The 24,893-nt window shown below is 40.6% G+C and overlaps 1 protein-coding gene across 3 annotated transcripts; it reads left to right on the forward strand.

The window, feature by feature from the left end:
- Positions 1-10,994: 10,994 nt before the first annotated feature.
- Positions 10,995-22,592, forward strand: LOC121720382 (desmocollin-1-like). 3 transcript variants are annotated; one of them, XM_042106437.1, is made up of 18 exons: positions 10,995-11,078; positions 11,170-11,325; positions 11,427-11,513; positions 11,718-11,811; positions 11,972-12,171; positions 12,293-12,397; positions 12,966-13,121; positions 13,554-13,695; positions 14,001-14,155; positions 14,309-14,443; positions 14,955-15,143; positions 15,730-15,977; positions 16,353-16,495; positions 16,829-17,050; positions 17,784-18,008; positions 18,188-18,300; positions 21,075-21,362; positions 21,609-22,592. In XM_042106437.1, exons 3-18 carry the CDS (start codon positions 11,448-11,450, stop codon positions 21,804-21,806), a joined length of 2,679 nt encoding a protein of 892 aa, XP_041962371.1. In that variant the 5' UTR covers positions 10,995-11,078; positions 11,170-11,325; positions 11,427-11,447; the 3' UTR covers positions 21,807-22,592. The 3 variants fall into 3 exon arrangements, with proteins under 3 accessions (XP_041962371.1, XP_041962389.1, XP_041962380.1); XM_042106455.1 differs by lacking the exon at positions 11,170-11,325 and having other exon boundaries at positions 11,064-11,078; XM_042106446.1 differs by lacking the exons at positions 10,995-11,078; positions 11,170-11,325 and having other exon boundaries at positions 11,346-11,513.
- Positions 22,593-24,893: the final 2,301 nt, after the last annotated feature.

The raw sequence follows: 24,893 nt of genomic DNA on the forward strand, positions 1-24,893 counted from the left end.
TACTCTAAGAAACTGGAACACAAATATCATGTTGCTTTTTGGTATTTCATACTGCTCCCAGTGTGTGTGTGTGTGTGTGTGTGTGTGTGTGTGTGTGTGTGTGTGTGTGTGCTCACTGCACCTAGTGTGTTTTTTTTTTAACAGATAATACATTCCAGTGCGTGGGAATTTATTATCTGCCTTTTACCCATCTCCGTCACAACCAGTGCTCATTTTGCAATTTTATTAAGAAAGATCAATAAATGAATCATGTCCATTATATTTCTGATGAAGTCTTACACCTTTGCTGCAGGCACTAACACTGTACATAAACCACACAATCTTGGGGTGGCACGCCAAAACGGGGAGGGGGAGGGTATTTAAAATGAATAGTAATATCACATATCACATATAGGGCCACATAAGAAGAGTTTGGCTCCAAAACGCTTTATCCTCCATTTTAATGCATTTTCATAAATATTTTTTTAAAACAACACAACTGCACTTTTATTGATATGACCTGAAAAACACAATTAAACTAGATGTACCGCAGAGCGGTACAAAATATGACCGCCGCCCAGTCCAGCACATTTTTTCCACAAAAAGAAATCACGCTGAAAGGCCTATATGATTCTAACTGCCTCACTAAATTGCATTATCCACACTCAATTCTCACTGGTATCTGCTAGACAACAAGTACCAAAACATGATTAGTTCATAGATTTCACATGTAAAATTCATCTTATACAACCCCACCTCCATCTTGCCTGTTCATAATTCTGAGAAATTCTTGATTGTCTGTGTTATGTTTATGTTATGTGTGTGGGTGTGTGTGTGTGTGTGTGTGCGTGCTTGTGTGTGCCTGCGTATGTGCCTGTGCATACAAGCGTACATATGTCTACTGTGTGAGTATGTGTCATACGTATGATTACTGTGAATGTATGTGTGTGTGTGTGTGTGTATCTGTTTGTGCACATGTGTGCACATGAAATGGGTTAACATGACCCCTGGAGGCAAACATACGGAAAAAAATGGTCATCCTATGCCCTACAGTTCTCAAGATATTCACAGAGAACTGTGTCTGCCCTACCCTCCTTTCGGGGGGTCCAGTCCAGCGGGGGGGCTACAGATCAAAACGAAAAATGACGGTTCCATGCTATCCATGTCGGGGTACATGCCCACCAAGTTTTGTGTACCCCGGTCTTTCAGTGTCCCGGGAATCCTTGTTGGTGTACGTCACTAAATGTACACATAAATTATTTTATTGTAAGGCCCCCCATGAACGAAAGTACACAAAACTTGGCATGCATTCGGAGGGTGTCATAATGATCCTACACTTTTAATTTCGTGCAGTTTTGACCTTGTCAGCCAGAGATATTGTGACACCTAATTTTTTGCTTTTTAATTTTTAACTAGGTGGCGCTATACATGAAATAAGTGGTAATGGGATGGGTTGACATGCCCCCTTAAGACCAACATACATAAAAAAGGTGGACCTCCTAGGCCCTACAGTTCTCGAGATATTCACAGAAAACTGTCTCCGGCCACCTACAGGCCAGTTGGTGTATAGTAACATAAATTAATTTATTGTGTGGCCCCCCATGAACGGAATTCCACAAAACTTGGCGTGCATACAGAGGGTGTCATAATGATCCTACACTTCCAATTTTGTGCAGTTTTGACTATGTTAGGTGACAGATACCTTCAATTACAACACCTCATTTTTACTTTTTTGTGTTTAACTAGGTGGCGCTATACATGAAATGAGTGGTTATGGAATGGGTTGACATGGCCCCTTGAGATCAACATAAAAAAATGGTCCTCCTAAACCCTACGGTTTTCGAGATATTCACAGAAAACTATGTCTGCCCTACCCTCCTTTCGGGGGTCCAGTCCAGCGGGGGGGGGGCTAGAGATCAAAACGAAAAACAATGGTTCCATGCTATCCATGTGGGGTTACATGCCCACCAAGTTTCGTGTACCCAGGTCTTTCAGTGTCCCGGGAATCATTGACGGAAATTTGGGCATGCGAAAAAGAAAAAAAAAAAAAAAAGAAAAAAAAAATCTGACTAAACCTATATGACCGCCGCTTCGCTGCGCGGCGGTCATAATAACATGACATTAATGTTGACAAAAATGGATTTATAGCGTTTTGGAAAAGAGCTCTTCATATGCTAGGCTATATCCGTTTTCAGGTCTAGCCTACCCATATCTGGGAAAGTATGATGTGAGCATATATCTTAGATCAGCCTTTATATTATGGAAAAATACTTGGTGTCTGCATCCATGCCACCTGAAGCATGCTGGTAGAAATATCTAAAAGCACAGATGATCTGTGCATGCCATGACCAACTTATGATTCTTTGATTTGGAAAGCAAGTTCATTATTTTGGGCTGCTATTAGAATTTCAGACAAAAGTTGGATAACATGTAGAATTTTGCTGCAATTTCAAAACCGGATTAGCCTACTCGGGATCCACTTACTATACTGAGGAATGCTTATCCTCGTTTATTCTTAATGCATAGGCTATCCTAGTGTTCGGTGAGGTCTGCTGTTTATTTTGATATATGGTTTGTTTTGACCAAAGCGTTTGTGAGATAGACAAAGCACAATGGAAATATGATTAAATGCCATGTATAGTTAATTTTCTCGAGAACCGTTTATCACAACAGCCAGTGGCGTGCACAGACATTTTGGGGGGCACTTTTTAGCGCACGTGGAACACTTAATTATAAAAAAAAATTGCACGCACATGTTGAATGAAATTTGACTTGTGCTGCACAATTAGTAAATCAATATACAATTAAGACAATAAAGAGACCAAAATGTGTTAATTTATGTTGCCTAACAAAACCTATACAACAGCAAAACGTTCGTAACACATAGATTTGCAATTGCAAACTAGAAATGCAATTCCAAGGCATTACCAGTGCATGAAAATGCTAAAGTTGTGATGTAAAATATCATGTATAGTTAAAACAGATAATACAGAGATGGTTACTACAGTGATGCTAGGATAGACATGGTGGTTGCATAGCTTAATAAAAGTTGATAGTTTAAAAGTAGACTGTTTAAAAGCTGAATGTAGATAGTTTAAAAGTTGTTGATAGACAGTAGATAGTTTAAAAGTTGTTGATAGACAGCTAGTTTAATAGATAGTTTAATGATAGTTTAAAAGTAGACCGTTTAAAAGTTGAAGGTAAATAGTTTAAAAGTTGTTGACAGACTGGAAGTTGAATGAATGTTGATATTCAAATAGTTTAATGGCTGTGTATAGGTAGATATTTGACGATAACTGAAAGTTGGAATGGCTCTAATGTTTGCTAGCAGTTATGCTAAGATTTTTAACTATGCTAACTGTAGGAGCCAAATTGAACTTCATGTAATTCTTATATTTTCTTTGTTTATTGGCCGGAGTAAGTGTGTGTGTGCATGTCTGTGTGCGTATGTATGTGAGAGTGGTTGATTGGATTGAGTATGGGCACAGGTCTGTCTGTCCCACCTACAGGATCCTGGAGGAGGTTGCTGAAGGTGGAGCCCCAGGGGGATGACCTTAAGAGCTGTAGGCCGCAGCTTGTGGGCGTGGCTGAGAAGGGCATACAGTCTTTTGACCGTGCTGCTGTGCTGACTTTGGACTTGGACTTAATAGAAAGCCGTATAGTGTTTACTTGTTTTACTTTACCACAACTGTCAACAATAAATGGTCAGAAGGGACCGACTTGGAACAAAACCACTACTCCTCATCATTTAACACGCGTCAAGACTAGGATCCACTCAGCCACAAGTGGTAGACAAAATAGGAAAAACTTAAACGCTACTACACTAACCATGCTACTTAGCTAATGTTTTATAGCAGTGCTAGCAATGCTAACCTGCTAACCATACGTTTTCTAGCAGTTTAATGAATGTTGATATTCAAATAGTTTAATGGTGATAACTGAAAGTTGGAATGGCTCTAATGTTTACTAGCAGTTATGCTAAGATTTTTAATTCTGCTAACCATGCTACTTAGCTAATGTTTTATAGCAGTGCTAGCAATGCTAACATTCTAACCATGCTACTTAGCTAACTTAACTAACATTTTCTAGCAGTTTTGCTAAACATGCTAACTATGCTAGCAATGCTAACATGCTAACTATGTTAACCATGTGACTTAGCTAACCAAGCTTATCATTTTAGTAGTTATGTTAACTATGCTAATTAGCATGCTAACAATGCTAGCATGCTAACTATGTTAACCATGTTACTTAGCTAACTTAGCTAATCATTTTTAGCAGTTTTGCTAAAAATGCTAACTAGCATGCTAACATGCTAACTATGCTAACCATGTGACTTAGCTATCCTAGCTAATCATTTTTAGCAGTTTTGTTAAAAATGTTAACAATGTTAGCAATGCTAACATGCTAACTTTGCTAACCATGCTAACTAGCTACAGTGGGTAGGAGTCATAGTTGATGAAAAGTGTTGACATAGTTGATGACAAGTTAAAAGTTGTTGATAGACAGCTAGTGAATGTATATAGTTTAAAAGTTGAATGTAGATAGTTTAAAAGTTGTTGATAGACAGCTAGTTTAATAGATAGATAGTTTAATGATAGTTTAAAAGTAGACCGTTTAAAAGTTGAATGTAAAAAGTTCAGTAGTTTAATGGGTTACATTGTTTAACAGTGGATTATTGTAGTGAGGACTTTTATTTTGAAACAGTTTTGGGCAGAGGAAACAGTTGAATAGGATGTGTAGTCTTAATTGACCCAGATTGTATGCTTAAAGCCTGAGGCTGCAGGTGGCCTGAACACCTGCCATAGGATTCTAATTGCTTAACGGCCGTATTATGATGTCACAATCGGCAATGTTAAGTCTATGGGGAACAGTTTTTCTAACAAAACATATACAACAGAAAACGTTCTTCTTAACACATAAATTTGCAAAATCTACCGAAATTATTTGTATGTGGTCGTCACGTTATCTGTCATTGATTTGGGCTACAGCGTAAAACTTTATCTAGCTCTAGCTTCATCTAACTAGTTTATCAGGTGACCAGTCGGCAAAAATGCTTGTTTGGTGCTGAATGAGACATTTTACTGCACAACAAAATTATTACATGTTGGGCTTAGAGGGCAAACTGTAAGATTTTGCTTGATCTGTATGTCACCTGGCTGATGGGGCACGGGAGAAGCAGCCTGTCAGCGACCATGCCTGCTATCTGAAGACGCTTCTGAACTGCTATGGCGCTGCGCGTCTGGCGTGCCCTGCGCGCGACCGCGCGAGTTCACGTGACAAAGGAAGAGAGATAGGCTGGTCGGGTGTGCGCAAGGAGGTGGCTCATTTCGGGGCATTAGGCGAGTTCGACTTCAGGCAGCTCTGTGCAGATCTGACTTGATGTGATGCATGCTGGGTTGAACACAATGCATACTGGGATGGACGCAATGCTTGCTGGTTAGAAATTTTGTCCGACTTCTGTCAGCCGGGGAGGGACCATAGACAGTAAAATAAAGGGAGGGACTTACCACCGTGACACCATGTAACATGACCTTAAAATATCGCGGGAGTCTTAGCCTGCAGACAGATCTTGCAGTTGCCTTCTACGAGCTGCACGAGCTGAAACACGCCCTCATGACGTCAGTTCAAAGACGTGATAGGGCCATTTGGGAGGAATGTCCTCATGACGATTTTGACAGAAGTCTCATGCTGCTTCTTTATGTTGGAATATGCGAAAATAAACAGAAATCGAAGGGATACCTTCTCATACGTGATTTCTGCAACAATGATAGGCTAGCCTACTGAAAATGTTCTGTTATTTTCTGCTGTTGGTTAAATAGATAGACACACATATAGGGAAAACACTTGATATTGAATTTATGTGCTACAAAGCAGGCCTGTTAACTGTATGGCAACAGTGGTTTATTTAAACTACATTATACGAATTTATTTCGTCAGTCATCATGCTCATTTTAATGAGTAAGAATGAAAGTTCTGCTGTGTTTATTGCAAACAACATTCCGCGATATCTCCCGCGAGTCACGTCAGGCAGACTGTAGCCTGTCTGTCCGGGATGAGCTGCCCTCTGTTGTAGCTCCTCCCGGCTAGGCTCTGAAGATCACGTTTACGTAGTAAGCCAGACCAAGTCAGACTCAGTCGAAGTCGAACTCGCCTATTGTTTCAGTCGTTTTTAATTGCTCAGGTTTTCAAAAGATCATTTCAAAACCGACCTCAGTAAAATCTTAATAATATTAATAATTAAAAAAAAAAAAAAAAAAAAAAAAAGTTTCAAAAGGGCATTTTCGTTGATAAAGGGCAAACGTCCTAGTGCTTTAGCACCACCTAGTGTCTATGTATGCACGCCTACGACAACAGCCGTTAATATAATGGGAAAGCTCAGGTTCTGCTCTTTCACGTCATATCTGTGTGATTTATGTGTGATAAGTACTTCTTGAGAAATTCAACAGATAATAATGGGTGTGACATAGCCAGGGGTGGCCAGAGTTTATGTTGTGGTGGGCGCAGCTACCCACGGCCCTTGGTGACATCCCTGTAGCCCAAGGCTACACCGCCACACGAGTGCTAATGCAACATGTTGGTGCCCGCCGGGCCGGAAGTTTTTTCACTTTCCCAGATTACAAGGGTGAAGTCGGGCGAAACTGGTGTACGTCACTAGAACAAACACAGGCTAGAGTTTATGCCAAAGATTGTTAAAGCGGAGCTCCGCAATCTTCGTTTATGCCGTGAGTGTTCAAAACAGCGTGTGGCTACTCAACCAGATGAAGGTATGGGAAGAAACAGAGCAGATTCACTCCACCCATCCACGCCCAAAACACCTACAGTATATACCCTTATATACTGTTTTTACTTTTTCAGTTAATCATTGTTGTTTTGACCATGAAGAGTCAAGAAGTTAGTAGCATGTCTCATCACATGATATTGTGGATTTGCGTCTGTGTAGAGGTTAATAACAACTACTTCTTTTAGTGACTGAGAAATACCCTTTTAAGAGACAAAAATGTGTTTGATGTTAATCTTTGATGGATTCTACATAGTTGTATAAAGAAAAAGATAATTCCATAAAAACACTGAAGTCTACATTGTTATCTGTTGATGTTAAAGATGGTAAAGTCATCAGTCTTATACAGTGCCATATTGTTGTATTTCAGATTATTTTCTGTGCATGTGGCGAGTCTTGTTTTCCTCCTTTTTATGCTACGGCTCCCCAAGAAATAAATGCGGGTCACGTCATATCTGTGTGATTTATGTGTGATAAGTACTTCTTGAGCAATTCAACAGATAATAATGGGTGTGACATAGCCAGGGGTGGCCAGAGTTTATGTTGTGGTGGACGCAGCTACCCACGGTCACCCCTTGGTGACATCCCTGTAGCCCAAGGCTACACCGCCACACGAGTACTAATTACGCCTGTTTGAGTCGTGATTCACTCGGATCTTTCACCCGTATCTTTAAATTAACCCATGAGTCGCGAGTCTCTAGTATCATTAACTCGGATCAGTTGAGTCCTACTACAATTCAATCTAAAACGATAAACAGCGCCACACACAAACCTCTTGCAACATTTAGCTAGCCTACTAGCCATCATAGCTGCCAAAAATGTAACAATTTCGTAAGTAGGATAACCACAACTCCACAAATCAACTCAAGCGACTGAGTGAGCAGGCAGTCTGAGATAACTGGTTAACTTCCCGCAGAGCCGGGTTAGTCGGATCAGCCGGCCGGTTAGGCTACATTGAGTACGAGTCGGCTACGGCTACGTTGTCATGAGTGGCTGTAGACGAGCGAGTAGCTCCTCCTCAAAGTGAAAAGCAATTCCACAACAAAAGCCATTCTTCACCTCTTAAATAACATTCAATGTTCTGCATGTAGCCTAGGCATACTTTAGATTTGGTGTATAGATGTAGCATATTAAAATGCAATTAGGTCGCGCAGACAGTCCGAAACATTGCACGCTCTTAATGGAGCTGCTTTGTATACCCGGGTTAGTCGGATCGCTGGGCCAGGCGGTTACGTTATGAGTGCGAGTCAGCCGAATCAGCCGGCTACGTTGTCATGAGTGGATCAGTAGACGAGCGAGTAACTCCTCGTCAAGGTGAAAAGCAAATCCACAACAAAAGCCATTCTTTCACTTCTGAAATAACATACAATGTCCTACACGTAGGCATAGCCTAGGCCTACTTTTAAATGCAATTAGGTCGCGAAGACAGTCCGAAACATTGCAAGCTCTGTATGGAGCTGCTCAGGCTAGCCGGGTCAGTTGGATCAGCAGGGCGGGCAGGTTACGTTGTTATGAGTGCGAGTCAGCCGAATCAGCCGGCTACATTGTCATGAGTGGATCTGTAGACGAGCGAGTAACTCCTCGTCAAGGTGAAAAGCAAATCCACAACAAAAGCCATTCTTTCACTTCTGAAATAGCATACAATGTTCTACACGTAAGCATAGCCTACTTTAAAATGCAATTAGGTCGCGAAGACAGTCCGAAACATTGCAAGCTCTGTATGGAGCTGCTCAGGCTAGCCGGGTCTGTTGGATCAGCAGGGCGGGCCGGTTACGTTGTTATGAGTGCGAGTCAGCCGAATCAGCCGGCTACGTTGTCATGAGTGGATCTTTAGAGGAGCGAGTAACTCCTCGTCAAGGTTAAAAGAAAATCCACAACAAAAGCCATGCGTTCACTTCTGAAATAACATATATTCTGCACGCATAGCCTACTTTAAAATGCAATTAGGTCGCGAAGACAGTCTGAAACATTGCAAGCTCTGTATGGAGAGTAGGCTAGCCAGTCGGATCAGCCAAGCGGGCCGGTTACGTTGTTGTTATAAGTGCGAGTCAGCCGAATCAGCCGGCTACGTTGTCATGAGTGGATCTTTAGAGGAACGAGTAACTCCTCGTCAAGGTTAAAAGAAAATCCACAACAAAAGCCATGCGTTCACTTCTGAAATAACATATATTCTGCACGCATAGCCTACTTTAAAATGCAATTAGGTCGCGAAGACAGTTGCAATGTCCGAAACATTGCAAGCTCTGTATGGAGTTGCTTGAGTAGGCTAGCCTACCTGGGTCATTTGGATCAGCCGCGGGCGGACCGGTTACATTATGTTGTTATGAGTGCGAGTCAGTCGAATCAGCCGGCTACATTGTCATGAGTGGATCTGTAGACGAGCAAGTAGCCTAGTTTCTACTCGTGTCAAGGTGATAATAATAATAGGCCTAATGAGAATAGTAGTAGTAGTAGTAGTAGTAATAATAATAATAATAACAACAATAATAATTTAGTCACTGCAGGGCATTTCTACGTTCCTGTTTCTATGTCTACATTGAAAGTCAATTGCTTAGGCTAGGTTAAGACAATAAATAAACAGTCTGGCTCAAACTGCTTTCTTTCCCGTGAGTGGGTGGAGATTTTGATGCTATTATATTAGGCTATTTTATATTATATTATATTATATTATATTATATTATATCATATTATATTATATATGATATTATATTAGGCTACCTAACATGATATGTATATATATATATATATATATATATATATATATATATATATATATGTATATATGTATAGCTATGATTAATAGGCTAATAATATTAGTTGCCTAGTAGGCCTATTAGCTGCCTATAATACTTATTAGAATAGATTCCTAGTAGCCTACTATTAGTATATAGTAGTGGTAATAAACATTGTAGCAGAGTAGCATTAGACCTAGGCAAATTTTCTATTGTTAACAAAACAACAACAAATAATTAATTATTATAATATAGGCTACCCTCCCTGTCAATAAGATCAAAGTTTCTGAACATGAGCACCAAAAAGATGAACAATGTGTGGATGCACTTTGACCAGGAGACCAAAACTCTTAGGCTAAATGCAAGTACTGCAAAAACCTGGTTTCAAATCATGGAGGATCCACATCCAACATGAGAAGGCACTTAACGAAATGAAGCACCCCACTGCACTGCTTGAACGTAGGACTGAATTTCTTTGCGATTTAGCAATACTGACTCAAGTGACTCAAGTGACTCGTTCAACCCGGATCAGTTTAGTGAGTGACTCAGAATAACCCGGATCCTTAAAAGGAATCGAGTTTGACAGGCCTAGTACTAATGCAACATGTTGGTGCCCGCCGGGCCGGAAGTTCTTTCACTTTCCCAGATTACAAGGGTGGAGTCGGGCGAAACTGGTGTACGTCACTAGAACAAACACAAGCTAACAATCTTCGTTTATGTCGTGAGTGTTCAAAACAGGTGTGTGTGTAGCGTGTGGCTACTCAACCAGATGAAGGTATGGGAAGAAACAGAGCAGATTCACTTCACCCATCCACACCCAAAACACCTACAGTATATACCCTTATATACTGTTTTTACTTTTTCAGTGAATCATTGTTGTTTTGACCATGAAGAGTCAAGAAGTTAGTAGCATGTCTCATCACATGATATTGTGGATTTGCGTCTGTGTAGAGGTTAATAACAACTACTTCTTTTAGTGACTGAGAAATACCCTTTTAAGAGACAAAAATGTGTTTGATGTTAATCTTTGATGGATTCTACATAGTTGTATAAAGAAAAAGATAATTCCATAAAAACACTGAAGTCTACATTGTTATCTGTTGATGTTAAAGATGGTAAAGTCATCAGTCTTATACAGTGCCATATTGTTGTATTTCAGATTATTTTCTGTGCATGTGGCGAGTCTTGTTTTCCTCCTTTTTATGCTACGGCTCCCCAAGAAATAAATGCGGGTCACGTCATATCTGTGTGATTTATGTGTGATAAGTACTTCTTGAGCAATTCAACAGATAATAATGGGTGTGACATAGCCAGGGGTGGCCAGAGTTTATGTTGTGGTGGACGCAGCTACCCACGGTCACCCCTTGGTGACATCCCTGTAGCCCAAGGCTACACCGCCACACGAGTACTAATGCAACATGTTGGTGCCCGCCGGGCCGGACGTTCTTTCACTTTCCCAGATTACAAGGGTGGAGTCAGGCGAAACTGGTGTACGTCACTAGAACAAACACAAGCTAACAATCTTCGTTTATGTCGTGAGTGTTCAAAACAGGTGTGTGTGTAGCGTGTGGCTACTCAACCAGATGAAGGTATGGGAAGAAACAGAGCAGATTCACTTCACCCATCCACACCCAAAACACCTACAGTATATACCCTTATATACTGTTTTTACTTTTTCAGTGAATCATTGTTGTTTTGACCATGAAGAGTCAAGAAGTTGGTAGCATGTCTCATCACATGATATTAAGGCGGAGCTCCGCCTTAACAATCTTCGTTTATGCCGTGAGTGTTCAAAACAGGTGTGTGTGTAGCGTGTGGCTACTCAACCAGATGAAGGTATGGGAAGAAACAGAGCAGATTCACTCCACCCATCCACGCCCATCCACACCCAAAACACCTACAGTATATACCCTTATATACTGTTTTTACTTTTTCAGTGAATCATTGTTGTTTTGACCATGAAGAGTCAAGAAGTTGGTAGCATGTCTCATCACATGATATTGTGGATTTGCGTCTGTGTAGAGGTTAGTAACAACTACTTCTTTTAGTGACTGAGAAATACCCTTTTAAGAGACAAAAACGTGTTTGATGTTAATCTTTGATGGATTCTACATAGTTATAAAGAAAAAGATAATTCCATAAGAACACTGAAGTCTACATTGTTATCTGTTGATGTTAAAGATGGTAAAGTCATCAGTCTTATACAGTGCCATATTGTTGTATTTCAGATTATTTTCTGTGCATGTGGCGAGTCTTGTTTTCCTCCTTCTTTTTATGCTACGGCTCCCCAAGAAATAAATGCGGGTCATGTTCTGTCAAAAGGTGAGAATAAGAGGCATTAAGAAGCATTCATTTATGGATACCATTAATCTCTCTCTCTCTCTCTCTCTCTCTGTCTCTCTCTTTCTCAATGATCCACATAATAGCTACAAGCAAAGAATTTCTCCACCATGTTAACATCTGATTTTCCTACCCTTCTCAGTTTATGTAGTTGGCTGTGCTTCCCAACTAAAGCGTGTTGAAACAAGTGACCCTGACTTTGCCATACACCTAGATGGCACCATTGTTGCTCTCCACAGCACTGAGGTGCCCTCCGCTGGGAGGCACTTCTCAGTGTGGGCCCAGGACAGTGATGGGAGGCAAAGTAAAATGGATGTCTACATCTCCCAGAAGTCAACTCAGGTAGATCTACACTCAACTAATGTCAGTAGTGTTGACTGGTATGGTGGCTCTGGACTAAAGGAAATTTAATGTTTGTCAAATTCATATGTAGTGTCTCATGAGTGTGTGTCATACATTGTAGCCCCCAAAGACCGGAATTCTGAGACGCTTCAAAAGAAGATGGAGCCCTCCTCCCATCAGCATTGTTGAAAATGACAATTCAGGGCTTCCAAAGGATATTGAGCGAGTAAGATGCTTTGTAATGTTGTATGTTTATGGAGTCAAGTGTATTTCTGGAAATGAGGCACAAAATTGAAATTCTCAAAATGTGATTCTTTCCTACAATCTCCCACATACAGTAATTTGTCATTTGAAATTGATAATGGCAAACAGGAAAAAGCAGCCTTGTGCATTTTCATAAGAAGGTTCACTGGGTAAACCACAATAGTGACATGGCTACGCATTTTGACTATCTTGTTCATGACAGCGAGAGAGGAAGGTGTCATTATGATGGCACTGCCATGTTGATTGGCATGAATATTTGCTTTTGAGACATGAAGTAAGCATTTTGAGCAATTTACATGCATTTGCAGGTAATCCACTATGTGTTGCTGTTTGCACAAAATGTTTTGAGAAAAGCAGTTACTGTAGTGCAAACGTTAATGATGATTTGAAAAATCCACTGAATCATGACTGAGAAAAACTGTAATTCTAGCAGAGTGCTCGAACAAAAATGTAGCTTGTGGTGCTGCTTATTTAGCCATATTTGCTTGTCATTGACATTATGAGATATATCAACTGTCTTTTTTGTGCAGGTTGGATCCGACTCATCTGCCAGCCACTCTGTGTACTATGTCATTTCTGGTCCTGGAGTGGACAAGGATCCAGTGGGGGTATTTACTGTGGACAAGTTCTCTGGGATGCTGAGGGTCCACAGTGCTGTTGACCGTGAGGAATGGCCTCAATTTCAAGTAAGAGGGGAAAAAAAAGGTGTTTACCAACAAAACTAGATGCGCGCTCACTTTAGGAGTTTATCGTTCATTTGCATTATTATGGCGAAGACATGCATTCTTTTAGGGATATTGAACATTCTCTAACCATTGTGATTTTGAGTGGTGCAGTTTTCAGCAAAAAAAAACTCATTGTAATCTTTTCATGGACAGCACTGCTCTATGCTGTTCTATGGTGCTTTCTGCCTCTTAGTTGCGCACGCATGTTTTCGTGATGTTGCATAGAAATCCATGTTTTGTATTATTCAAAGACTCAAGCCAATAAGTTTGACATGTGAAAAAAAGACTTAAGACTTAACAGCATAATTATTGGATTGTCAGATTGTCAGTGTTCATTATAGTAACAGTTGCTCTTCATTTTTTGTCCTTTTTTTGTTGTTTTTGTCACTTAAGATTGTGGTCCAGGTCTATGATAGGTTTACTAATAAGGAGACTGACCTACCTCTGCCTCTCACAGTCCAAGTGACCGACGTGAACGATAATGCCCCAACATTCACTGGGTCACTCAAATTCTCTGTTTTGGAACAGAGTGCAGGTAAGACATAAAAAGTGTTTTGGAAGATGGTATTTCTGTTTAAACTATGACATGTTCAGAATTATCTTTACTTATCATCTGATCATTCACAACCCACCACCCAAATTAATGTATTTTCAAAGGGTTTTTAGAAAGGAATTAGTACTGAAATCAATCATTTCTTGTTTGTGACATCAATAGATTTCAAAACCTTCAAATCTATACCTAGTTGTTCGGAAAAAATATTTATAGGTTATATAGCAACACCAAAAGTCAATCAATCACAATTTAATGACTCAAATATTCTTTATTGATCCCTTGTTCAGGTGTTGTAGTTGGGCACGTTAATGCAACAGACCGAGATGAAACTGGCACAGAGCACACCAAGATTAAGTACACTCTTTTGGATGGCAACGACCTGTTCTCTATTGATGCTCAGACAGGTGTCATTAAGACACGAACTGCCACACTAGATCGAGAGGTAACCTGAGACTCCATCATTCAAAGCAACTTTTTATCTCAGGAAAAGAAAAGTCTAAATATTAACTAATGAACTTTTTACAAATCTGCAACTACGTGAATGTATGTGTGAAAACCCTTTGTGATAAACCCTTTCACTATCTCCTTTATGCAGGTGAAAGATAAGCATTTCATCACCGTGGAGATAAGAGACATGAATGGAGCACCAAATGGTTTGTTTAACACAGCCACAGCCACGATTCTTTTGGAAGACATCAATGACAACCCACCAGTTTTCTCAAAGACCTCTGTAAGTATCCACACTTATAGGCAAGGAAAACAAAATGATTAATGCTATGGCTGTTTCAAAATATGGTCTTTTAGTTAAAGGGAAACTCCGGTCTAATAAGTTAAAGATAATATGTTAATATCTAGTTAAATACTAAGTCAATACATTTCACTTTTTTAAATATGATAAATAGTGATATTTAAGATGATGGCCCCTATTTTGCACCCTGGCGCATGTAGTAAAACTCGTTTTCCACCTGGTGAAAGTTGTACACCACCTAAAACGCATTACGCCACTGACCAAGAGAAACCTGGTCGGAAGTCTGTGGCGAGTTGGTTATTTTAAGAGCGCATTGTCAACAGTCATATTGGCGGTTGCACAACGCACCATCCTTCTATCCTCCATGAAAGCGCACCAGCGCACATCCATGCAAAACATTAGTAATTAGGAATAATACCTAACGCACCTGTGAATTCTGTGAATTAGCTACTGTAGATGTACACTGTTCTCAAGCTCTCTGTTTCCCTCACAGCTCAGTGTAAATGTCAAAGAAAATGTAGAGGGAGAAACTCTTCTACTCAGAATCCCAGTGGAAGATAAAGACCTGACAAAAACACCCAACTGGAAGTCTGTGTTTGCCATTACCAAGGGCAATGACGCTGGCCTTTTCAGGATTGAGACCGACCCAGACACAAATGAGGGACTTTTGTACCTGACAAAGGTGATTTTCCTGATGTACCTGATTCATAAAATGCTGACAGGAATTCCTACATGTTAAGCCTTGACTGAGGATTTGAAAGTATATCATTCAAATACTTTTATAATAATTACATACAAATAATTTTATAATAACTTTTAATACTTTTATAATAACTTTTATAATAATTATAACAAATCATTTTTCATTGGTGTTTTGACATCCATGTAGATATGGAATGCAAGGAATTAATAGTGTGAACATACAAGTCTAATCTGATCATTATAGCTGATAACAGTGTGGACAAGATATTCTTAACTTAGCACTGATAGGAAAGCAGTATGTGTGGTTCATGTAGTTTTGCTGAATTTACTGGCTTTACTTGGATGGTTGTGGTTGTTGACACTGTTAACAACAAAATAAGGTTGGGGTTAGGGGTTAGGATTGGTTAAGGTGATTTTCAGTATTTCTTTGAAAGACTGAACTTCATTGAACTGACTGAATTTCTAGAAACATCTGTCAAGTCTCTCTAAGTGGACTACCTGAATAAAGTGTTACCCTGGATTTAGCTATACTAAATACTCAACATTCCTCATCGTCTGTATTCCAGCCCTTGGACTATGAAAAGAACAAAGCTGTGAAGCTTGAGGTTCAGGCTCGGAATGAAGCAGAGTTGAGTGGCACCCAGGCCAGCTGGGCCTCTATCCCCATAGACGTGAATGTGGAGGATGAGGACGAGGGACCAGAGTTCATGCCCGCAAACTTGACACTGAGAATCAAAGAGGGCCTGCCGAATGGTACAGTCATTGGCAAATACATAGCAAAAGACCCAGAGACCAGTAGTAGCACAGGAATCAGGTAAGCCTGTTATGCTTGTAATATGTGTTTGTTTTTACTTACATATACTCCGTCTTGCATTACATAGGCTATGATATAACTGTTGCTATGGTAACAGACTCAACAGCGGAGGCACACCTTTGCTATCTCTTGTGTGTAAATGACTCATTGTAACAGAAGCATGTGAACTTTATTATCGCGTCTGTGTACAGACACTGTCTGTTGATATGGCCTACCCATCCCTTAGTAGGACTTTCATCTTAATCAGTTACAGTGGCTATGAATTTACTCGAATTTGAATTTGACATGTTTACCAAGCTCTCTGTGATGCCAGGAAGATCCTCATCAAACATGATCAGTGAACTGCTCCTATGATATTGTATGGTTGTGTTGCAGGTATTATGAGATCTCAGACCCAGCTTCCTGGATTGAAGTGGGTGAGAGCACTGGCGAATTGAAGATCACCAACACTGTGGACAGGGAGTCTCACTTAGTCAAGAATGACATGTACAACATCACCGTGAAAGCAGTTGATGCCAGTGAGTAAACCATGACTGCATGAGGATTATCTTGCTTACACCAACAACAGACAGCACATTAGTCATAGTCTGAACTATAGGCCCACACGCCCCTGAAGCCTGGGTGTGGTCACCACTTGTCAGTCATATCTGGGAGTCTGATGACCTCTATTTCACATGTACTGGTGGATCAAAATCCTTCAGGCAATCTGAATAATCCTGCCCCACCAAGTGACACATACAAAACCAGGTGCCATTACACAGAGCCAGCTGGATTGATAATGATGCATAGGTACCAGAGAACACTAAATCCTATTCAGCCCCAGTCAAATATGTATTGCTTTGTTCTGTCAGGTGCTAAAACAGGAACAGGAACCGTTTTCATCATTGTTGAGGATGTGAATGACAACATTCCACTTCTCCCGACCCACGAACTGATTGTGTGTGAGAAGGAGGGGGAGCTGGGCTCTGTGGTGCTGGTGGCAGAGGACAAGGACAAGACGCCATATTCCTCCCCCTTCCTGTTTGAACTGAGAAAGCCTTATGAAGGCGAATGGACACTGAGTAAACTCAATGGTAAGGTTTAACATGATAATGAGAGCAATTGTGTTATGATGATCACAACCATCATTCCTAGTAAGATCAGCCTATGGCAAGAATCAGGAGTGCATTAAACGTGCACACAATTACAATAGTAACATACAGTAAAGGATCAGGAGTGCATTAAACGTGCACACAAGTACAATAGTAACATACAGTAAAGGATCAGGAGTGCATTAAACGTGCACACAAGTACAATAGTAACATACAGTAAAGGATCAGGAGTGCATTAAACGTGCACACAAGTACAATAGTAACATACAGTAAAGGATGGGAAAAGAACGGAGCTCAGGAGTGGCCATTCTGAGTGAAGGTTTTACTAAATCGGGCTGTTGTTAAAATCATACCATGCAGTCATTATAATTATTTAATTCCCACAATTTATTCTTGTTTAATTAAAACAAGAGACATATTAAGTCAAATGAATTTACAGTTCCAGTAAAATATCAGTTTCCAATGTAAAAATGTGTTGCAATGGCCACTCCCAGGCTCCATAAAAATGAATATGCTAATTTCTAACTGTACATAAAATTAGCTGATGTGTGATCGTGATCGTGATGAAAGTGAGATTGAACAGTGTGGCAGTGGGTTGGGCCTGACAGGGTTGTTAGTGTTTAAACATCTTCAGTTTTGCTCCTAATTGCAATGGTTTTACCTCAGTCCCCAAATATGCGGTTAAATAACATATAACTGACCTGTGTTTTCTTAGACACAGCAGCCACTTTGCAGCAGGCAGACGAGCTTCCCACGGGGACGACGTACACAATCCCTGTGCTGGTCAAAGACCTACAGGGTGAGGGAGACACACAGACGGTCACAGTGAAGATCTGCCGCTGTCAGCTCAATCAGTGTGTAGCCAGCCAGACGTCCACTGCGCTGGGGGTCGGAGGCATACTGGCCATGCTGCTGGGCCTGGCCCTGCTCCTGCTGCTTTGTGAGTACAACCCACAGTGACAAGCAGGTGTACACAAGCAAGCATACACACCCACTAGCACACACACTCTTACTTACTTACTTACGTTATACAGAAATAACGGACTGCACAGAGTGGTGCATGTTGAAATCACAAGCGATTCGTCATATGTGACTCGTGTTTTTTTTTCACACTCTAAGGTGTCCTAGCTGCTTTCTTTTGTGTTACGGGGAAAGACAAGCCAAAGCATGTTGATGCACATGGGAGTGGCGGAATGCTGCTGAAATCCAACACTGAAGGACCAGGAGAGGAGGTAAGCACTGCATCTGTTCATACATTTATGCATTGGCCTGAAAATAACACCTCACCTCTTGGAAGCAACTTGGCTTGATGGATTAAACCAGGCGTCTCAAACTCCCGACCCGCGGCCTATTTCAAAATAATAATGTAATTCGGCCCTTGAGGGTATTTTTAATTGCGACAAACAACGACACTGATTAAAATAGACGATAGATCCAAGTACAGTAACAAATCTCATTTGTACTCTCCTCCACTAGTTGCTAGACACCCAGAGGTTGATTCAGGCCCAAAATCGCTGCACACAGTTTTCAGGAAATACAGTGTATTAGCCTACACGCGAGAAACATGAAGTCAAAGTCAAAGTCAAAGTCAAAGTCAGCTTTATTGTCAATTTCTTCACATGTTCCAGACATACAAAGAGATCGAAATTACGTTTCTCACTATCCCACGGTGAAGACAAGACATATTTTACCAATTTAAGTCCACAGACAAACATAACATTCAAGTAAACAAAAAAGTAAGTAAATAAGAGGGCACATATAATAATGAAAAAAATAAGAGCAGCAAAATTTGGTTGAAATTGTGCATAGACAGTCAATAAAATACTAGTGCAAAGTCAGGCCAATAAAAGGCTTGTGTAGTTCTGTTTGACCTAAGTAAGAAAGAAAGTGACATAGTGGTGCAAGTTATGTAAGAGCAGCAGATGTGTTGTGTTTTCAGGACAACAACAACAAGTTGTAAAGTGTACAAGTGTGCAAGTGTGCAAGTGGAGTAGTGCACGCGGCCATTGTGGGTCCAATGTCCAGGATGTTATGTAGCTGAGGGTGGAGGGGGGAGAGGAGGGAGAGAGTTCAGCATCCTTACAGCTTGGTGTATGAAGCTGTTGGTGAGTCTGGTAGTGCGGGAGCGCAGGCTTCTGTACCTCTTCCCAGAGGGCAGTAGATCGAACAGATTGTGAGCGGGGTGACTTGCATCACTCACAATTTTGGTCGCCTTGCGGGTGAGGTGGGTGGTGTAAATGTCCTTCAGGGAGGGGAGTGAAGCACCAATAATCCTTCCAGCTGTGTTCACTATGCGCTGCAGGGCTTTCCTGTTGTATTCAGTGCAGCTTCCGCCCCACACAGCGATACAGCTGGAGAGGATGCTCTCAATGGTGCCTCGGTAGAATGTGGTCATGATGGCTGGTGGAGCACTTGCTCGCCTGAGTTTCCGCAGGAAGTACAGGCGGCGCTGAACTCTCTTCGCCAGTGATGCAGTGTTGGTGGTCCAGGAGAGGTCTTCGCTGATGTGCACCCCCAGGAATTTGGTGCTGCTCGCTCTCTCCACCACAGCACCGTCGATGGTCAGTGGCAGGTGTTGGGTGTGACCTCTCCGGAAGTCAACAACAATCTCTTGACTTCCGGAGAGGTCACACCCAACGTGCATGAATGAAGAAGTGCATTTGTTTGTAATGATGTGGAAGCGATGCAGGCCAGGTTTTTAGTTTCGCACAAATTGAAGCAGAAATAGGCCTACACCAAATGTTGAAAAAACATTCACGTGTGATGAAGACTTGGGTAGGCTATGCTATTCACCTATTCTGATTATGAAGGAGAATATCTGCCTTTTGGAGATTATATTATGATCGATCGTCTATTGACAGTGATAGTCACGGTGCGTCTGTGAATGGAGGTGCGTCTTTGCGTACAACGGTGTCCACTAAGCATACCATGCTTATTTCGACCCTCTGCCCAAAATAGCTGGAGGTTGCAGTGCTAATCGTGATGATAGTGTCCGTAACGGACATGATACAGACAGCTCTGAAGAACTACAAAGTCACCCGCGATAGGAACTGATTTGACCAGGCTATTTTATTGTAGACCTATAATAACAGTTTGTGGAACAGGCTAGTAATAGTTTACTATTGTTACATCTTAGGCCTACTGTTTTCCTGGTAATTTGTTATTTGGGTAATATGACAAAAAGAAAGTAAACCTGCTGAAATAGTAGCTCAAACATCCAGTATTTACTGAAAGGTGCATAATTTGAGGTGCTTACCATCCAGTGGCAAATTAGATGGGTAAATTTACCCCCTTCGTAAACTTTTGTTTATACTCAAAGATTTTTACATTTACAGTAGGACTTTATCTCTGACCACTTTCAAGCCATGGCCTTTTGAAATTTTGATATGCCAGGTTTAAATAAGTTATGAGAGGAAAATATTTTTATTTGGTGTGAAACACACACATACCTGTTTTTATGCTTTTTTTGTTTCTTTTCATAATTTGTATATATATATATTTATTTTATCATTATTTTATAGCACAGGTGTCTAAAAATAGATAAAAAGACTTGCACTTTCTGTTTGCAGTTTTGTATTTGAAAATACAGTATTTGAAAAAAAAACCCCATTGCATTTTAGGTATTTGCCATTCTTTTTTGTATTATTCTTTAACACTGACGCGGCCCTCCAATTAGATGACGTTGGCAGAAGTGGCCCCCAGCTCATTTGAGTTTGAGACCCCTGGATTAAACACTTTGTTTATTTATTTTTCAACGGCAAATAATGGTGTGCGAGTTTTTTTCTTGATTGACTGTTACGTTGGCCTGAAAATAATCCATGCTAACTTACATAGCTAACAATTAATATTTTGAAAGCAACATACTTTAAAAATTATGCCAGATTGTATTTCTGACCTCCTTTGCATTGGAAATTTGTTTGTTTTTTTTCAGTTACGAAGTCATATTTATCTCAGGAAAGTCTGATGGCCTCCATTAACATGTTTGTTTTTGTTTCACACGCTTTAGGTTTCCAACATTCTTATTGTGCCCACATCGGGCATAGATCAGTCAGTGAAAGGTACTGCAGTGGACAATGGCATGTTTGACACCATGAACTCCATGGGAGTCATGAACGCCACCTCCATGGCAGGAGCCTGGCAGGACTCCCAGCAGCCCTTCCTGCAGCAGTCCTCAGACATGTTGGACATGAACAGCCAGCATGACTTCAGGGCAGAGAACAATGTGTTCCTTCTTAACCAGAGGGACGAAGCCACTCTTCAAACATGGAGAACAAATGGCATCTATTTAGACATGGTGAGCACCTATTGTCACTTTTCAAGCTTTTAGCTATAGTAATGACCTGTAGTTCCTGTGAGAGAATTATAAACACATTCTGACAATACAGAAGACTTATGTATCCTAAACATGAACATAAACATGTTTTTGTAGTTGTCCTAAATAATCTGGTTATGCTCTTGAGTTGACATAGTTTCATTGTGGTTGCTCTACTAAGTCCTATGGGCATTCAGTGCTAATCCCAGTCCTGCTGTGCATTTGCAGAAGCTGAATTACCTGCGCACAGGTGAGGATGGTAGATACGCAGATGACATTCTTCACTCGTATGGCTTTGAGGGGGAGGGCTCTGTGGCTGGCTCAGTGGGTTGCTGTAGCGACCAGAACCCCAATGACAATCTGGACTTCCTGAACACCCTCAGCCCAAAGTTCAGAACACTGGCAGAGGTTTGCAACAAAAAATGATGACAGTGCACAACATGATGGCATGTTTTATTTTCACCACCAGGATGGTAAATCCAACTCATATCTGTACTTAAAACCTAAAATGATATGGTGAATCAGTTTATAAATTCTACTCTCATCCCGGGTTCAGAAAGTAAAAATCCTGCCAAATTATTTTTCCAAAGATTTAGTAAATCAGCTGATCAAAATTAGCACATCCCTTCAGTCAAGTAGGTCAGCTAATTAGTGATCACCTGTGTTACGTGCACAAGCAGAAGAAATACATAGAAGGACTTTCACTTTCTAAATTCAGTGTTTACTCCACCTCTGAGTGCTGGAGAGACATCATTGCAGACAAGTATTGGTTTGATGACAAGTTTACTGTATGTGTTTGTGTTGTGTAAGTGCTGCTGACCTTAACTCTTCATAACGTCGTAGACCTCTAATGGATGAAGTGAGTACTTTCCAGAATGTTTTGTTTTTCGTCAAAGCTTTTTGCACTTAATACAAGTACTATATTTGCACTGGGGGTATCGTGACACAGTGCTCTAAATTGGTACTCCAAAAATGTCTTAATGGCCAATTTCATTTGGAATTCTCCTTTTTAAATACTTTGAAGAGAGTTTATGATGTGTCACATGTGTTAAATATAACACAGTTTCATAGCAGGAGTCAGCAGGAGTTTACCTTTGGTTTGGTGTCAGAATGGGTAAATATGTATATGCAGTTTGTTGTAAAGTTCTCAATTTTATATACCTGTTTGTTAAATAAATGTTTCCTCTGTGTGTGTGTGTGTGTGTGTCAGAACAGCAGGCTGTGGCTCATTTTGTTTTTAGCACTGAGGAGTTGATGATTAACTAGGTGTGGCTCACCATGTTGCTTAAGCGAGTGACATCATGAGAGTAGGGATTGTCGGCTTCCGGGTGAATGTTTTTGCTCTTTCCAAAGCCCTCTGCTGGTGTGTCTTTGTTGCACTGCGTGCATGGCATATCAAGCATACTGTAAATCACTGATTGCACATGTGACTAACTTACTGCAGGTATAGTAGTAGTTCACTCATGAACATGGCATGTGGTTGTTAGGCATATTTTTTCATTTTTATGTTGTTTCACTCATCCATCTGCTTGTTCAGTGAATGAAAAGGTGGAAACAATTACCACTTTAAATATTCTGTATTCCAACATTGCTTTATATTGAAGTGGTATCCAAATTAAGAACCACCGTCTGAAATTAATATTGATGAGCAATGAATAATCTTTAAAGGCAAACAGGGTTGCTGATCAGTAGGATTAATATGGACCCAAACTCTGATGTTGGCTCAGAAGACATAATTAGATGGGTGAGATTCTGCTACACATGCATATCTTAACCTCCTGTGGACAAGGACTTGGAAAGGAAATAGTCTCTGGCTTGTTGTAATGATCAAATGTTTTAGTGTATTAAAAGGATCCCACTATGATATCTTGTTAGATCACAATTACTCTCATCGTAATCAGACGATCGTGCAGTGGAGAGTGTCTTTTCATCTGCGACACAAGAGCTTATGTTTGAGAGCAGTGCACAAGTCACATGAAGGATTTCCAACTCCAAATTCCCAGCGGGGCCAATTAGTGCCATCTTGAAGAAGTTACTAGGCTCTATTTTGAATATCCACCAAAGTGACGACTCTCCCTCTCTCTCTCCTTTGTGGAGCCAACAAAGAAAGAGCAACTTGTGTAGAATGCAGCTCTTTAACCTCAGGCCGCAAATACCCCCAAAACCATCACCGCCCCCTCCAAAAAAATAAATAAAATAATAATAAAAAAAATATCCTGTTCCTGTTCTGTGTGGCTGCATCAAACAAGGCCTGTAAGTGAAGTATTTCAATACAACTGAGGAGTGTGAGTGACACTCAACTGAACTGCCTGTCACTGGCAGAGAATTGCTTACTGATTTGCGCATTCTTTACAACATTACTTGTAATTAGACATTCCCTCTTCATATGCTCATATCATACATTCAAGGTTCTGCCATTTTACACACACTGGAAACTCACATTCATGTATAGCAAACCAGAGAGATTAGTCAGGCAGGTTTTGTGATGAGTGTGGTCTCTAATTGAGTGCTGAAGTACGCAGGCTCTATTCCGGTAACTCTGGGTCTGGTGTGAAATGTACCACCCGCCTCCAAAGGAATGCGCCTCAACCTCACGCGAGGGTGATCTGGAAGAATGAAGTCAGTGAGGTCACAGGCACGAAGCCCTCCACTTACTTGATGTTCCTAATCAAGGGAATGGAATTGTAACTCCACCCTGATAACAAAAAGTCTCTTTCGCAAAAAAGTGTCTTTGTAAGGCTTGCTTCCAGGGTTCAATGGGTTGGCTCAACAGAAAAGTCCCTGAGGGTTGCACTTTGAGACCTGGGATGATCAGGGGATCTTTAGCTGTCAGCTTCACAGCCTTTTAGAACCAAGGATTCTTTATGTAGGAAAGATCCTTTGCTGGACATTTAGATTTCCCAGAGCCAATAAAGAACCATGTTCCATCTATACAGTGTTTTAATGTAGTCATGTTGGTAGCTGTAGGGCACTTTATATAATTCCTTTTTAGAGAAGCTACCAGAAGAAAAGATTAAAATCTGCCAGACCCATGATAAATCACATAATGCAGTGTGTTGAATATGCTGTATGTGACCAAAATACCCCACCGCTAATTGCAGAGGTACAGTATGAGTATCAACTTAAAGGAATCATTTCAGAGAGTCTATTATTTCCAGAAATAATTAACTCCAAAAGCACAACCGTGAAATTAATCTAGTGGAGCTACCACTGATAACTTCCCCATTTTACTGTAGAACATTATAGCAAATGGGGCTTAATTTGTCCTGGTGTCTGGGAGATGCCAAAGAACAAAGAAAAAAAAACATGAGGAGGGAGAGTGGGGAAAAGGATGCCTTTATCACTCAATATATTCACTCATTCATTTATTACAGACCTTTTACAAATTAAATATTTTTTTAGAAGGAAATGATTATTCAAACATGAAGAGATAAATGCATACCATGTCTCTCATTTTTAAAGCTGTGTGCAAGGTCTAACCCAGTTTACTCCTATAACCAATTTTAATTTTTT

The sequence above is a fragment of the Alosa sapidissima genome, chromosome 1, assembly GCF_018492685.1.
Source record: "Alosa sapidissima isolate fAloSap1 chromosome 1, fAloSap1.pri, whole genome shotgun sequence".
Classification (NCBI taxonomy): Eukaryota; Metazoa; Chordata; class Actinopteri; order Clupeiformes; family Clupeidae; genus Alosa; species Alosa sapidissima.